The sequence below is a fragment of the Anarhichas minor genome, unplaced genomic scaffold, assembly GCF_050575085.1.
Source record: "Anarhichas minor isolate MPS153535 unplaced genomic scaffold, ASM5057508v1 ptg000074l, whole genome shotgun sequence".
Lineage (NCBI taxonomy): Eukaryota > Metazoa > Chordata > Actinopteri > Perciformes > Anarhichadidae > Anarhichas > Anarhichas minor.
In genome coordinates this window covers 3,619,026-3,634,136 of record NW_027466520.1, presented here as the reverse complement: position 1 = coordinate 3,634,136, position 15,111 = coordinate 3,619,026, and the positions used below count along the sequence as shown (strand labels likewise).

At 46.2% G+C, this 15,111-nt stretch overlaps 1 protein-coding gene across 1 annotated transcript; it reads left to right on the top strand.

The window, feature by feature from the left end:
* Positions 1 to 570: 570 nt before the first annotated feature.
* cdk13 (cyclin dependent kinase 13) lies at positions 571 to 8,748 on the top strand. Its single transcript, XM_076080146.1, has 14 exons — positions 571 to 2,711; positions 2,962 to 3,522; positions 3,623 to 3,769; positions 3,876 to 4,015; positions 4,123 to 4,293; positions 4,380 to 4,569; positions 4,659 to 4,715; positions 4,815 to 4,916; positions 5,002 to 5,079; positions 5,549 to 5,665; positions 5,748 to 5,879; positions 5,961 to 6,157; positions 6,641 to 7,138; positions 7,252 to 8,748. The coding sequence occupies exons 1-14, from the start codon at positions 1,567 to 1,569 to the stop codon at positions 7,932 to 7,934; spliced, it is 4,218 nt and encodes a 1,405-aa protein (XP_075936261.1). The 5' UTR covers positions 571 to 1,566; the 3' UTR covers positions 7,935 to 8,748.
* The last annotated feature ends 6,363 nt before the right edge of the window (positions 8,749 to 15,111 follow it).

Genomic DNA, 15,111 nt, shown 5'->3' with positions numbered 1-15,111 from the left:
ATATGCAGCACACGGTCATGGAGGAGGACAATGGGGAGTATTGATTTGCTAGTACAGACATGCGTAACAGTTGGTGTGGGCCTTTGATGTTTCATAACAGTGGAACTTAGAAATAGCATTTAGAGCACGATGCAGACTACTGGCAACATATTTTAATCAAAGTGAAGTCGGTATAAAATTGTTATATATGTAATATATTTGTTGTATTTTTCTTTTTGCAATACCAGTAATACTTTAACTAATTGAATCTAAATGTTCATTTAAGATTATAATATTGTATGCTCGTTCGTTTTCTCATGTTTTGTTCATATTTGCACAAGTATTTGATCTCATTTGATGTTTTAAGAGAGAATACAATTAAATATTTCCCAAAATAAATGTCTGTAAAGCAAGTTTTCCCCATGATCTCGTATGTGGGTCAGGAAATAAGATAAAACAATACTCCACCTTTTGTGTAAATTGATGCTTTGATTTGGAAATGTTTCTTTTTTTAATAAAGCTATACGTTTTGAAAGTAGGGGTTTCCCTTGGCGGTGACGTAACCGCTTATCTAGATTACGCATACGGGTATCATTGGTTCACACCGACGCACAAGGCCTGTAGTTTGAAAGCTGTCTGGGGCCCTGGCGAAGTGTACCCTAGCCACATTGCGAACAAAGTTAGAATCTTTTTGAAATAAATTCAAGGAATAGTGGAGCCATTTTATCCCGGAAATACGTCTGCTACTTTTGGGACCATGCGGTGGTGAGAGGGAGCAACAGCCCGGCGAGATACGTGGAAGCAGGCGGTGTTTTTTTTTTATTTGTTTTTTTACTAACATTGTTATATTGCATCTTGACTGAGTTGCATTGAACTCCACACGCAAGGAGAAAAGAAAGCTAGCTGGCTAAGGTGCTAGCCGGCTAGCTGGCTAGCGGCGGCTATCCAGCCAACTCGCGTGCTATTCACTTCCTTGTTGCACACTGGAGTGTGATGGAAGGCGAGCTGAAGTTTGTGGAGGGGGCACGGAGTTGTTTTACTTTGACTTTAACCCGATCTGGTTAATGGATTTACATGCTTGCATGAGCTGCAACATTACAGAAGAACTGGATTTTAAATTTAGAGGGGCTTTGGGCCTTGTGCTTTGACCATGAAATGGAATGCGACTGTCTAGCTTGGACACAGTTAGCTATTGGAAGCTAGCTGGCGGCTAAACCGACTAGCATTAGCTAGCGAAACTGAGATATTTCAGTATCAACTGGCTCTATAACTAAACGGCATATTGTGGATTTTATGTGGCGGAATCGACAGGCACCAAGTGTCATGAAATAACTACCATCGGGGGTAACTCACTCTTATTGAATCTGATACGAACTAGCTTTGCAATGCTAATGTTAAGCTTTTGATTTAGCTCGGTTAGCTAGCTAGCTTGCTGTTTTAATTGTGAATTAGCTGTTAGCCTGTCGACGTTACACTGCTAAGCCTAATGTTTTGTTCCACGACACAGGGACCATAGTTGTAGTAGAGAATATAATATATAGATTATTCTCATACGTGGCTCTTTTGAGGGTTTTATTTTATAGATAAATGCCTAATTCAGAGGTGCTTCGCGAGGCTCGCGGACGGAGCCCCTCTGCTCAGAGGAATGCTAACAGACAGGACAGGCGTAGCAAACCGGGGAGCGGTGCTGCTCAGCGAGACAGACATCGGGAGAAGAGGCGGTCGTCGGCTTCTCGGAAAAAGAAACGCAGACAGACTAAGGGAAAGGATCTGTGGTGCACCGGTACAACGGGAGACCCCAACATTAACCGAAAGGGCACTTTTGATAAAGACGCCGAACTTCGGACATTGGTAGAGTACGATGACGTGAGCTCCCAGTCAGAGAGGTTTTCTGGCAGCCCCTCTCCCAAACTTGACCCCCACGCTGCTGACAGGCTGTCAGTGGACCGACTCAGCGATGGTGACTGTAATGGACCGGCTTCCCCAGACAGAAGTCACCCGAGAGACCGGGAGGCGGTGTGCGTCGGCAAAGACGAACAAACACGAGGACCATCCGAGAGGAGCAAGCCAGAGAAGGACTTGCCAAGCAGGAAAAAGGACCGCCAGAGCCGCGAGAGAGACTCCTCCAAAGTCAGGAGTGGAGGTAGCCTGGGTGGCTCTAAGAATCCCAGAGACACTACAAGGAGCAGTGACAGAAATGGTAAAAGGACATCTTCATCCCAGTCCTCGCAAACTGCAGATAAGCGGGATTCAAAAAGGCCGAAGAGTAAAACCAGATCTGATAAAGAGCCACCATCTGCATACAGAGATGCTCCACAATCCTACAGGGATGAGCGGGAAGACCCCAGGGCATACAAGAGAAGTCCTGGTTTGAAAGCAGAAAGTCCCTATGGGACGTCTTATTCATATAGCTACCAGTCCCCTGGTGGTTATAACCAGCCAATATCTAGAAGAAGTCCAACTTATGGGAGCAAAAGACTCTCTCCCAGCTCCGCATATTACAGCCGGGATGGAGATGGGTACGGGCCGTACGGTGTGCCCAAGTCACCCGCTTCCTACTCCAGCAACAAAAGGAAGCGATCTCCAGCGAGCCCAGCAAACTGGCGCAGGTCCCCAAGTTATGGCCGACACAGTCCGTTTGAACAAGGAGAGTTCGGTGCAAGTCCTTATGGGAACCGCAGGAGATCCAGGAGTCCATACAGAAAGTCCCTGAGCCCAAGTCCAGATGTCAGGTCAGTTCTTACAAAGTTCTTACATTTTAGGCCTATGTAGAAATATGGCTAGTTTGACCCGTCTGACATTTATTCTTCGTGTTTTCTGTCAATATTTGACTTTCCAAAAACTTTTGACCGGACTGTCCTGCATGTGACATTGGTGTTGTATAACTTGCTCTATATGCTATGTCTTCATATTTACATATCCACTAGATTTTCTATCTTATACAAGATCTAAAAAAACGTCTCCATGTCATTTTCTTTCCAGGCGATCTGCTCGATCACGTAGCAGAAGTCCATATTCAAAGCATTCACGCTCTCGTAGTCGTCACCGCCACTCTCGCTCCCGCAGTCGCCCCTCTAGCCTCTCGCCGAGCACGATCACCTTCAAAACCAGTCTTGCTGCTGAACTCAGCAAGCAGAAAAGGGTTAAAGCTGCAGAAGCAGCGGCCAAGGCGAAGAACTGCAGCAACACATCTACTCCAACCAAGGGCTCCTCATCTGCTCATCAACCCAGCCCGAAGCCCAATCACACATCCAGAAAGGGCCGCCCTCCCTCCCCACCGCAGCCGGAGAAAGGTCCCAGAACTCCCACATCAAGCCTGCCCCAGTCCCCCTCCGACAGGTCGGCCAAGAGGACCGCCGAGCACCCGACCAGCAGGGACAGAGATGGAAAGGGGAAAGATGACTCTGTGCATCGGGACAAAAGGAAAGTGGCAGCGGCTGGACAGAGCAAAGAGAAGGAACGAGCCACTGGTCCACTCATCTCCGCTCTAACATCCCTACCATTGCCCCTCGCGGTTCTTGAGCACATGAATAAAGGAGAAAGGTATGCATGTGTCGTTGTGCCAGTTGACCTATAATTCTTATTCATAGTTGATTGTCAAGACTTACTCTGTTCTCTTTGTATGTATTTTTCCTGCTATCAGCTTGCTCTCAGGGAAGAAAAAGTCAGAGAGAAAGGCCCGTCCGCTTCTTTCCGACTTGCCTCTCCCCCCTGAACTTCCTGGTGGCACGTCTTCCCCGCGCAGCCCACCCGACGACAAGAAGTCCCAAACTCTTCGCCGAAGACCTAAGTATGTTACGACACATTTAGTGCCGTGTCATCTTTTCTTACGCTGCAGTTTGCTGTGTACGCTCACTTTACTCCCACTAAAATATCTATTTTCTTGTATTTTCCAGAATCTGTGGCCCGAGATACGGCGAGATCAAGGAAACTGAGATAGATTGGGGCAAACGCTGTGTGGATAAGTTTGAGATTATTGGAATCACAGGGGAAGGCACCTACGGTCAGGTGTACAAAGCTAAAGACAAAGACACCGGTGAGTGTTCATTCTGTTACTCCACATCAACATTGTAAATATGGATGCATTCTCTGTTATATTGAGGTTGCTGATACTGGTGATCTCCCATTTCTTCCGTTTCAAAGCTGAAATGGTGGCTTTGAAGAAAGTTCGGCTGGACAACGAAAAGGAGGGCTTCCCAATCACAGCCATCAGAGAGATTAAGATTTTGCGACAACTCAACCACAAGAGCATCATAAACATGAAGGAGATCGTCACGGACAAGGAGGACGCTCTCGATTTCAAGAATGATAAAGGTACGTTATGTTCTTTAACGGCTCTATGGTCCTGCCACACGATGTGGATTTGTTCTGATGACTAAATCTTTATTCTCTCATCTCAGGCGCTTTCTATCTCGTCTTCGAATACATGGACCACGACCTGATGGGTTTGCTGGAGTCCGGCCTGGTGCACTTCAACGAGAGCCACATCAAGTCGTTCATGCGACAGTTGCTGGAGGGCCTCGATTACTGCCACAAGAAGAACTTTCTGCACCGCGACATCAAGTGCTCCAATATTCTGCTCAATAACAAGTGAGTCCTCAGTATTTCTATAATCAGTATGAACAGTCACACATTCTTTTCTGGACTACATCAATTCTTTTTTTCCCCTTCCTATTCAGAGGTCAAATAAAGCTGGCAGACTTTGGTCTCGCTCGGCTGTACAACTCTGAAGAGAGGTGAGTCTCCGATGTTCTGAGATGTACACCACACCTGTTGCGCCTTCCCTCTTGTGTGTGATAATACTAACAATACTTGTCTTTTGTTCTCTTTGTCAGTCGTCCGTACACCAATAAAGTGATCACACTATGGTACCGTCCCCCAGAGCTGCTCCTGGGAGAAGAGAGGTACACGCCGGCTATTGACGTGTGGAGCTGCGGGTAAGAACTTAACCGTTTACTTGTTGTCGTCACTTGATTATCTCCCCGTTGGTATTGTTTTATATCTTGTTTTTGTCTCTCACAGATGCATTCTTGGAGAACTGTTCACAAAGAAACCAATTTTTCAAGCAAACCAGGAGCTTGCACAGTTGGAGCTCATCAGGTAAGTTTAGTCTAAATCATGTTAATGTTTGAATTCAGATCCAGTTGTGAGCTCTTGACCGGTTCCGACTAAGCGCTGCAGCTATCTGAAACAGGAAGAGAAAGCGGTACTCAAGTACTGATCGCCTCAATCGACCATAAAGCTACGCAACCACAAGATGTGTTTTTCTTAGCGGGCGCCACGTGTTTTCTTATGACTGGCCTTGTTAGAGGAAAGGTGAAGGTTGTGATTAATGTAGTGGAGGCCGACCGCCTCTGCTGGGGAAACTTTCTGCTGTGAGCTATGCACGCTGTAAAATGTTTGATTGTTCTTTCGTGAGGGAGGAGAGACACGCTTGCATATTCAAACGTGAATGAAAGCAACAAGTCAGGCCAGTTTTGTGGGTGTTGTCATTTTGAGATATGTAGAGAGCCTATTGGGTCCACACATCGCTGCGTTCTGGTAAAACAAGTTCATTTCTGTCTTTCAGCCGGATATGTGGAAGCCCCTGTCCTGCTGTCTGGCCGGATGTAATAAAACTTCCCTTCTTCAACACCATGAAACCAAAGAAACAGTACAGGAGACGGTTACGAGAGGAGTTTGCTTTGTAAGTCCATGTATATGACGTCTAATTGAAGATGTGGCCCTCTAGCAGTGCATTGTACTCAACTGCCTCTGTTGTCGTCCAGCATCCCTCCGTCTGCCCTGGACCTGTTTGACCACATGTTAAACTTGGACCCCAGCAAACGCTGTACAGCCGAACAAGCGCTGGGCAGCGAGTTCCTCAAGGACGTGGACCCAGACAAGATGCCCCCGCCAGAGTACGTCTTCCTTACTTCATGTCGCATGCAACGTGTTCATCACCAGGATTTACAGTGTTAACGGTTTTCCTATCCCTCCAGTCTTCCGCTGTGGCAGGACTGTCACGAGCTGTGGAGTAAGAAACGTCGGCGGCAGAAGCAGATGCCAGAGGAAGCGGCGGCCCCCAAGGCGCCCCGCAAAGAGCTGGGCCTCGACGACAGCCGCAGTAACACTCCTCAGGGCTTCCCTGCTCCCGGAGGGGTTAAAGCTCCCAATGCGGCTGCTTCCACACTGCTGGGTCAGTTTAACTGCTGTTTGCATTTCTACTTATTAGTATTAGCTTGTCAGCCACCGGTAAACCGCTCTTGCACGTACTCGTATGAAAGGTGCTGTGCTAATAACGCATCATTTGAGGATGTTGCAATGCATCCAAAACAAGTACAGCTGGAGTTTACTCAGTATGTATCGATCACTTTTAAAGGTCAATAAAGCTTTGTAGCTTTGTTTCCCATAGACAACACACTGAATCAAGCTTACTTCAGTAGTAGCCCCTTCAATACTGTTGAACTGTGTAGTATTCACACCTATGACTCGTCCAACTTGTTTTCAGTTTTACATTCAGAATGATTTTTGTCATTTGAATTGGCATTAAAACCCATTGAGATTACATCTTTTTAATGAATCTTAGCTACAGTCGAAAGCTCCAGAAAAGGCTCGTAAATACAGAGATTATGTCCCAGATGCGTGTTCCCAAGGTTAAGAATCTTCTGTCTTCTCACAGACCCAAAGGGTCCGAGCTCCCAGTTGACCCAGGAGCAGCTAGCGGTCCTCCTGAACTTCCTCGGCCAGTCCAAGAGTTCGGCCAACACGGCCCAGTTCGTCCAGTCCATGAGCACGAAGGTGAATCAGGAAACATTACAGCAGCTCTCCAAAGCCCTCGGGCCCTCTGACCCAGCTGAGCCTCCTCCTCAACCCGCGCCGGCGAAGCCTCCCCAGCCCGCCGCCCCGTCAGGCGTGCCCCGTACGCCCCCGATGCCCAAGCCTCCGTCACCCCCCATGTCTGCGCCGTCGGGTATTCCAGAAGGAGAGGCCGCAGCTGCCACGCAGACGGCCATGACGATGCTGCTGGCCCAGCTCCTCCAGGCTCAGCAGGCTCCGAGGCAGGAACCGAGTAATGGTGGAGAAGGGGCGGAGAGTACCAACCCAGGAGCAGCAGCAGGAGGGCAGCCTCCACCTCCAGAAGTTAAACAGCCTCCAGAGCCCAGCCCGGTCTCTCCAGGTAACCCAGAGAAATTCAGATTACAGCAGCACAGAAGTCTTAAAAGTTAAAAGACAAAACAACTAGAAACACATTCTAGCGCATCGTATAATGTTGTAATTTCTGTCTTTCAGTGTCTGATGTCGGTGGCGTGTCCATCCTGCCTCCAAACCAGAGACCACCTGAGCCTCCAGAGCCACCTCCACACGCTGACCTGGACTACCGGCAGCCTCCACCTGAACCCAAGACTGGCCACGCTCCACCGATTGCGTCCGCAGGTGGAGGTGATGGAGGGAGACCCCCAGAGCCAGACTACCCACCTCTCCCCACTGCAGAGGGGCCCGGGTACGGCGGAGACTACATCCATCCGCCTCCGCCCCCCTTCACCCCTGCAGGGTTTGGGGACGGTTACATGGGTCACATGTTGGGTGGGGGCCTGCCGCCTCACGCTCTGAGGGAAGTGTTTAGCGGACACGGACCGGCTGCCGGCTCCTCGTCTAATGCAGGCGTTCTGGCCCCGGCCCACCCAGACCCCTTCCCGCCAGGTGCTGGAGCCACCGGACCCAGCAGCATGGTGTTCACTGGGGACCAGGACCACCGGTTTAAATACAATCACAGCCCGTTACCCGTGGAGGGACAGCCTAACCCCAGTGCTATCCACCTGTACAACCACGCCTTGGCTCGAAAGGACGGTGGACCTCCTCCCCCACCAGGACAACCCTGGGGCTCCCCTTCCCAAGTGGGGGCTCCGCCGCTACCCCTCGGCTTCGTCCCACATGTGAACTCAACCATCAGGGGACGAGGCCTGCCTTTCTGAAAGACTGGAAATAGTAAATGGCAGTTTGTGACAATAGACAAAAAGGTTAGAGGACTCAGTTTTGAGCCCGAAGCCTCTCGGGCCAGACCAGAGGGATCTGGAGATGCACACTCGGTTTGTAAAAACTTAAATCTGTGTCAGGCATTGTATTCCTTCTCAGTCTGGAATGTGGAGTACGGTGCAGAAGGACGGCCGAATAACACCGGAGGAGCTTTTCTCGCTCATACCATTTTCCTATGTTTTTGTAATCTATTCTGCTGTCTTTTAAATTAAGCTTCTACCTTTTCTGTGTGTACATTTATCAGGCCGGGTACATTTTAAATCTCCTACCTTAGCCTCTCTGTAACTGCTCCCGGGCAGACTAGTATTAATGTTTTGCACTACTGACTGAAGTAGGCGGAAACTATTTTAGCTATGAAATGAAATGGATGGTGTGCTTTATCTGCACAATTAGGAATCTGAGCAGTAATGTAGTGTCCTCTTTTTATTACGCCTTTATTATGTTGAAGCAATGATGGCTCAGCTGATTGGCTGATGGCGTACGTATCGGCACAGGGAGCTATTTGAGGAAGGACTGTTAGTTCCAGACGGACTGGTATAGCACTTGGACGACTGCAGAGAATCCGACTTCATGGAGAAAGGCTGTTCTCATTTGAAAGTCCACATGCCTTTTTGCCAATAGGTGTTGTAAAATCATGAACAAAACACACAAATCACGTTAATAAAAACAAATGTCTTTTTCTTTTTGTACTGAAATGATTTTGTCCCCCTCCCTCCTCCGGCAAATGTTTATTAAAGAAATGCCATCAATGAATGATTGTATTTAATTACTAAAAAGGTTCTTGACGTTCTCGGTTATAAATATTATAAATGACCAGTCGTAGATGAGCTGGCGTCACACATCGCACCACTGGATGGCAGTGTCATGTCAAATATCAGCGCTCTGCTACCTGCAGTGTGCACTCATTGCAACAGATGAACGTGTGGTGCAGATTGACATTCAGTGCTGCAACTGTGAGGCCAACGTACTCGGTCGTAAGTCTCTCGAAGCCAATAGACCTGAGCTGGCAGACGCTTTTTCACTGTAGCTTAGTCTTGACACGTTTATATACACCATTCATAGAGTGACAAGCTCCTTGAGTAAATCAATATAATGCAAATAGTCCTCCTGGCTGTATTTGTGGCATGAAAGCTTTCAGCTTTCTATAAAGAAACTGCTGAGAGACATGGCTAAGGCGATAGCAGCACACATGACGTTTCAGACAACTTCTACGCAACCTGGAGTGCAGATACGGAGCAGCTCATCCGTCGGGATGAAAGAAAGTGTTCCAATAGCCGACGGCTCGCAGCGGACTCAATCTTCAAGCACTTTACCTCGATTCTTTGAACTTAATGGAAAACAGTTTCTCAGAGATCACAAACCAGACCTCCTGAATGCTCCCTCTTAATGCCAACTTTCATAGGGATTTTTTTTTTTCCATTTTCACCTTCATCAAATAAGGTGTTGCTTTCAAATATATTCTGCTTCAAAGAATAAAGAAACGTTCATTGCACATCACATTCAAATGCGATTTTTCCAATAGTGTCTCTAAAGGGAATATTAAGAGGTTGATGAAGCATCAAATTAAGGATTAATTTATGAAATAGTTATCTTCAAAGGGATATCAATTCAGTTGGAACAATCAGTCTACATACCTTGATACAAATATAGCCGGCTAGTACAGATTATTATCAAAGGAAAAGAATCTCAGAGATGGAAATGTCTATCTTCCCGATCAGGTTCAATTTAATGACTATTTAAAAGCCCCACAACATCAATACAATCAATGACATATACTAAAACATATTCAGATATTAGGAATTGACATTTAAATGAACATTAAAGGCTGCCTTACTGCTCTTAAATGCTATACCAAACTACTTACAACGGTAGATTTAATAAAAATGTGATTCACCAGCCACACTGGAGCCACAAATGGCAGCAGCATCGTCCGCTGAATGATATTCTACATGCAGCTGAACAGACACACACACACACACACACACACACACACACACACGTCTGTCCTTTTGCTTTTTTACCCATCATATCCACATCTGAATTTGCCACACGTCACATCGCCGGTGATGAAAAAGTGATTATCTCAGAGGGGTTCCGTTCTGCAAAGCTAATTCGGAACGTGGATGGGAGCTGGTGTGTGATTAATACGGCGTGGATGATGGATTGCTGAAAATCTACGTCAGCTTCAGTAGAGACTGGCAGCGTGGTATCTTTTTGTGTGAGTGACTGAAGACGCAGTGAGTACAATTGATGAGCTGAAGGGTGCAGGGAGTGAGACAGGAAAGGTGCCTCAGACCGTGGAGTTTTATTCTGCTTCTTTATCTGAGGATAACAAATGCAGATGGGATCAATATACTTTTTGAGGTGGATGGTAAATGTGGCGCACACAGCAACCGTGCTGGCAGGAGAATTGACAATAACAGAGAAAACAAAAAGCTAAACAAAAACTTCACACACACACACACACTTGAATCAGTCAATTCGTGAAGGTCTTAAATGGTCTTGATTCAATCACTAAGCATGTGCCTAACCTTAAACCTCTTAAAAAAACGTGAGGATCAGCAAAAATGCCACACGCGCTTAACTTTAACACACATGGTTTTGCAGTGCACACACACACACACACGCACACACACACACACACACACTCTAACAACTGTACTGCCCAGTTGAGGCACCGTGTGGTGCTAAAGGACTGGAAAGCAGTTTGGGAAAAAAAAATAAAATCAGAAGCACCTCAATCCATCAACTTGATTTCATAAAACTTGCAAAACCGAAAGTTATGACCAAGATACGCTTTTCATCCTTGAACCAAAGCCCATAAATATTGACACGTGCCAGTTGATAGTGATGTTCGACAAGTAGAGCGGCCTTCAGGGGGAGGAGGGAGCCGGCGGAGGGCTGCTTGGCTGTTGTTGAAAATGGACTGCAGCCAAAATTCATCATGATCCACAAGCTTATCATATCTGGCTAATCAGAGACCTACCTGGACTCCGGCTTGTTAACGCATTACTTTTCCAAGGTGGCTTGAGGACAGGAAGAGGCGCTACCTGGGCTAACTGTTGACAGTGGGATGGGAGAGGGACATAATTAGGAGTTAAGGATGATTTATCGGGGAAGTAATGTGCTGACTTTGAATTAACCTTTGAGATTTTTGCAGTAACTGAACCATAATGTGACCCACAGTGCATCACTGTGCCTTGGGCCTTCCTGCTCCTTGAAGAGGTGAGTCAGCTGAACTAATGGCTGTTTAATAGCCAGCGGTCAAACCGTGTTGTATTTGTGTGTGTGTGTGTAAAGTGAGTGAAACAGAAAGAGAAAATGCACACAGCTGACATTTTTAGATAATGTTTTGTTTACATTTTTTTTGCTTTTTCTTTCTGAGCGATTTCCTCCTGCGGCTGTGTTCAAAGTAGTTTTTAATTAAAATGAGAAATCTAAAAGTGGTGGCAGCGAGACAATAGTGATGCCTTCTTCCACACACATGCACAGCAAGAACGTTCATGGTGTCAGTAATTACGCCCGCCGCATATTATTTAAGATCAGGTAGAATAGCAACCATTAGCGTGACCACATTAACGGGTGTTAATCTCTCTTAATGGGCGTTTGTTTATTTAAAGATGCATTAACTGTGCGATTTCAGAGATAGTGATTTACCTAGTATTCTCCGAATGAGGAGAGTGAAGCCTTCAGAGGCGATCAATCATGATGGAGTGTGAAAGGGCAAATTTTACATCCTGCTGCTGTGTGTCGGGTCCGTGTGCGTTCGGCAGCTAGGTGATGCCGCCCAAAAGGTCACGCTGCGCCGACCTTTACTGCGCTATTGTCAGTTTGTCACACACGGCAGCAGAGACGGCCAATCGCGTAACAGAAATGTCACATATTTGATCTCGACGTCTGTCAATCTGGCCATCGATAGGCCAGGTGTGCTGTGAAACTGACGATTTCCTATAATTGCTCCCAAATTAAAAAACACAGAAATGTTTTTACTTAACATATACGCACGTCATGTTCGTCTCTGCGCTTCCTCTCTTCCGCTGCGAGACGCGGCCTCACCTTCTCCCCCCCTGACATCCAGATTAGCTCCAACCATGTAGACAAAGGGCACTCCAATCATTTACAGCAGATATGACCCATGAATGTCATGCTCAGCTTCACTTCACACTTTACCTTTGACGTCTAAGGTCAGGCTCCAATAAGTCATTATGAAAAGGGAATCCAGGCCCTGCCAATCAGCACCGACCGTCTTCACCCCGCAGACTTGTTGTAGAAGCAAGGACGTGCACAAGGCCGGGGATAAAGTTGCCGGGGATGAAGTTGCCGGAGCAACAGCCTGTTTGTACTCCTTGGCTGAGCTCAGGGGCTCCAGCTTTTTTTCCTCAAAAGGTTTGAAAATAACTTCAACTTGGTGTCATGTCCCCTCAGTCTCTCCAAACTGAACCAGCAAATGAATAGAGCAAAAGTTCTAACAATGGGGGAATAGATCAATTTGATCCAAAGCAGGATGTCGACTCTGCAGGGGGATTTTTTTCATCGGCAACGATCATGTTTTTCCCAAATGCTAGACGGATATTTAAGCATTCTTTTATCTGGCTTGACAATGAATGCACATAGCTGCCGTAAATGGGGAACAAACTCTGCCCCCGGACCCCTCTTGGTTTTCGACTGAGCCCTGAATGTTTACAACGTCTCGCTCCGACTCTGTCTGAGCGGCGTTCCCGGTTCCCAGTCAGCCAACAGCAACGGGGGGAGAGAGTTGTGTACAAGAGGAAAGATGTGTCAGCGTTGCTCCACCGCTGTGAGGGATGTGAATTGAAACACATCCGACACACATTCAAATCAGCGGCATCACCCAGATGTGCCGACCACCAGGACGAGGATGAAAACGACCCGTAGGCCAACTCCTTATCTCAGCTGGTTTAAGCAGCCTTTAGATGCAAGAGCAGAATGTGATAAAACAATTGGGCTACAGAAGTAACCGGCATTCACATCGGCATAGAGCCAAGGTGGAACACTTCACTTTCATAGCCCGGTGTGACCTGTTGCCTTTTGGGTTCTTTAGTACAGTGTAATACTGAAGTTGCCAGTGGATTAAATGTCGTTGCCCTTTGTCAGTTTAGAGCAACAACCCTTTGCTAACATTAGCCACAATATGCTATCGGTGATACCAGACCAAGTAAGGCTACAGCAGCTGAAGCTCCTAGGGGAAATGGATTGAGCAACGTTGCTATTTACCGCTCATGAATTGAACTCTTTATTAAGAGGAATATTGTTTGTTTACTCTTTACAGTGTACGACTGCATATTCCTGCTTTGATTACAGCAGTTCAGATATTCTGAATACAGTGGCAGCCCTGCTGTTCGTCATCAGCTCAAGGAAAGAGCCGGACTCGTATCTTGTCATTTTGATTTGTCACGATTTTCGAGACCGTCTTTCCTGACGAGTTTAATAATAGTGCGTTTGTACCTTTTCTGCATGGTTTTTATTTCCCTCTACTTGTACACTTCACTCATCCTGCAGCACTGATCGGTTGTAATATTGGTGATCTGCTGCTGTGTTTGTTGCAAGATCCTACTGATTATCTGTGTATTCTTTAATCACATGTTTTTTTGGAAGGATTGCGGTAAATAATGTTTGCAGAGCGGACAGTGTGATGCTCGCTTTAGGTCACGTTATATAAAACCTCACATCCCCAAGGTGAAACAAAGCTAGATGATCTGTGGCAAAGGGTGCAACTTCCCACACATTACGGCCTGTCCAAACCGTAGCAAAAACAATCTCCAGAGCCATTAACATAAATTGCGAAAGCAAACACAAACTGCTTCTCCTTAAATGTGAAGAGAAATATGAAATCAAGCGTGAAATGTGCGAGTTGCAATCCAGAGAATTATTGAGGCTCAAATTGAAATGGCGTGGGGGGGGGGGGGATGGATACAAAACAGGCAACCACTTTGACGTGCGTAAAAGGTCGATAAGTCAATAAGACATCTTGTTTATGATTCACTGCTCGCTCTGTGGATTAAGCCTTGTCCAAATACTGCACACTCTGCACTCAGCCGTTCTGTTTGCAGTACTGTGAAACCTCTGGAAGGCGTAGCAGATACTCAAACAGTAAGTGTACAGTACATCTTGTTCCGCCGCTTGTTTCCTCCAACCGGTTTCTGCGGAAAACACACCGTTCCCATGTTTTTAAGTGATTTTTCAAAGTGAATATGCTGCAGATGAACCGCTGACATCTTCCCAAGCAAACAACCTGTCAGAGAGAAACATAAAACCTCACACCCAGGAGGCACATCCACCTGGAGGGAAAACTCCCCCTCACAGACTCCTGAACCCATCACGATGAAGAAGTAAAACAGTTTGCAGCCGGTTGTTTAAAGCATTATGAAATACACCGACGGTGGTGATGATTGACAATGTCTGGGGAATATCCCGTCATGCTGCACGGAGGAATTTAAATGCATACTGGCGGATGTTTTTTGGGATAATATACATTTTACAGCTAATACACAACAAACATAATTATGTAACTTCACAGCTAAATGTTAGCCTCTAAGTATGTATTTAGTTTCTGCCAGAGAGTTTATGTATATGTCAATAGTTATCTTACATATATGTTGATCTATCTTTTTGGTCTTTTTTGAGATTTGAGTATTTAAGCGATTTTTTGAGTATATTTATTATTTTAAAGGCGTTAGACTGTGCGGTTATGCGACACCAGTGACAAGCGAGACGAAGCATGTGTAGAACTTAAGTCTTCCACTTGGAGAAAATAAATACCAACAAGTTGGTCCAGAGTGTTCATGAATTATCATTTACACAATTAAGAGGAACTCCAATGATGTTGCACTTACAAGAGAAACATCATTTTTTTAAAGAATGGTTAAAAGTCATTGCAGCAAAGGCTGTCATATTTGGACTTTAAGGCCCAAAAGACATTGATCCTACACTTCCCATCATGCAACCCTATTCCGTCTATTGTTAGACCAACAGCCTGGTAAACACCCACATCCAGAAGGCGATTTGTTCATTTTTAACAGGGAGGGACAGAGCCGGCTCGAGGGGCAGGACTCTGAGAAAAAGTTGCAATTACAAATCCATCTGCTGCTTCAGCAC

What these genes read in the sequence shown, in the direction of transcription:
- cdk13 (XM_076080146.1), top strand. Translation starts at nt 1,567, where the DNA reads ATGCCTAATTCAGAGGTGCTTCGCGAGGCTCGCGGACGGAGCCCCTCT. An exon ending in CGATTTCAAGAATGATAAAG is followed by an intron (nt 4,294 to 4,379) that starts GTACGTTATGTT and finishes CTCTCATCTCAG; the next exon opens with GCGCTTTCTATCTCGTCTTC. An exon ending in GCACAGTTGGAGCTCATCAG is followed by an intron (nt 5,080 to 5,548) that starts GTAAGTTTAGTC and finishes TCTGTCTTTCAG; the next exon opens with CCGGATATGTGGAAGCCCCT.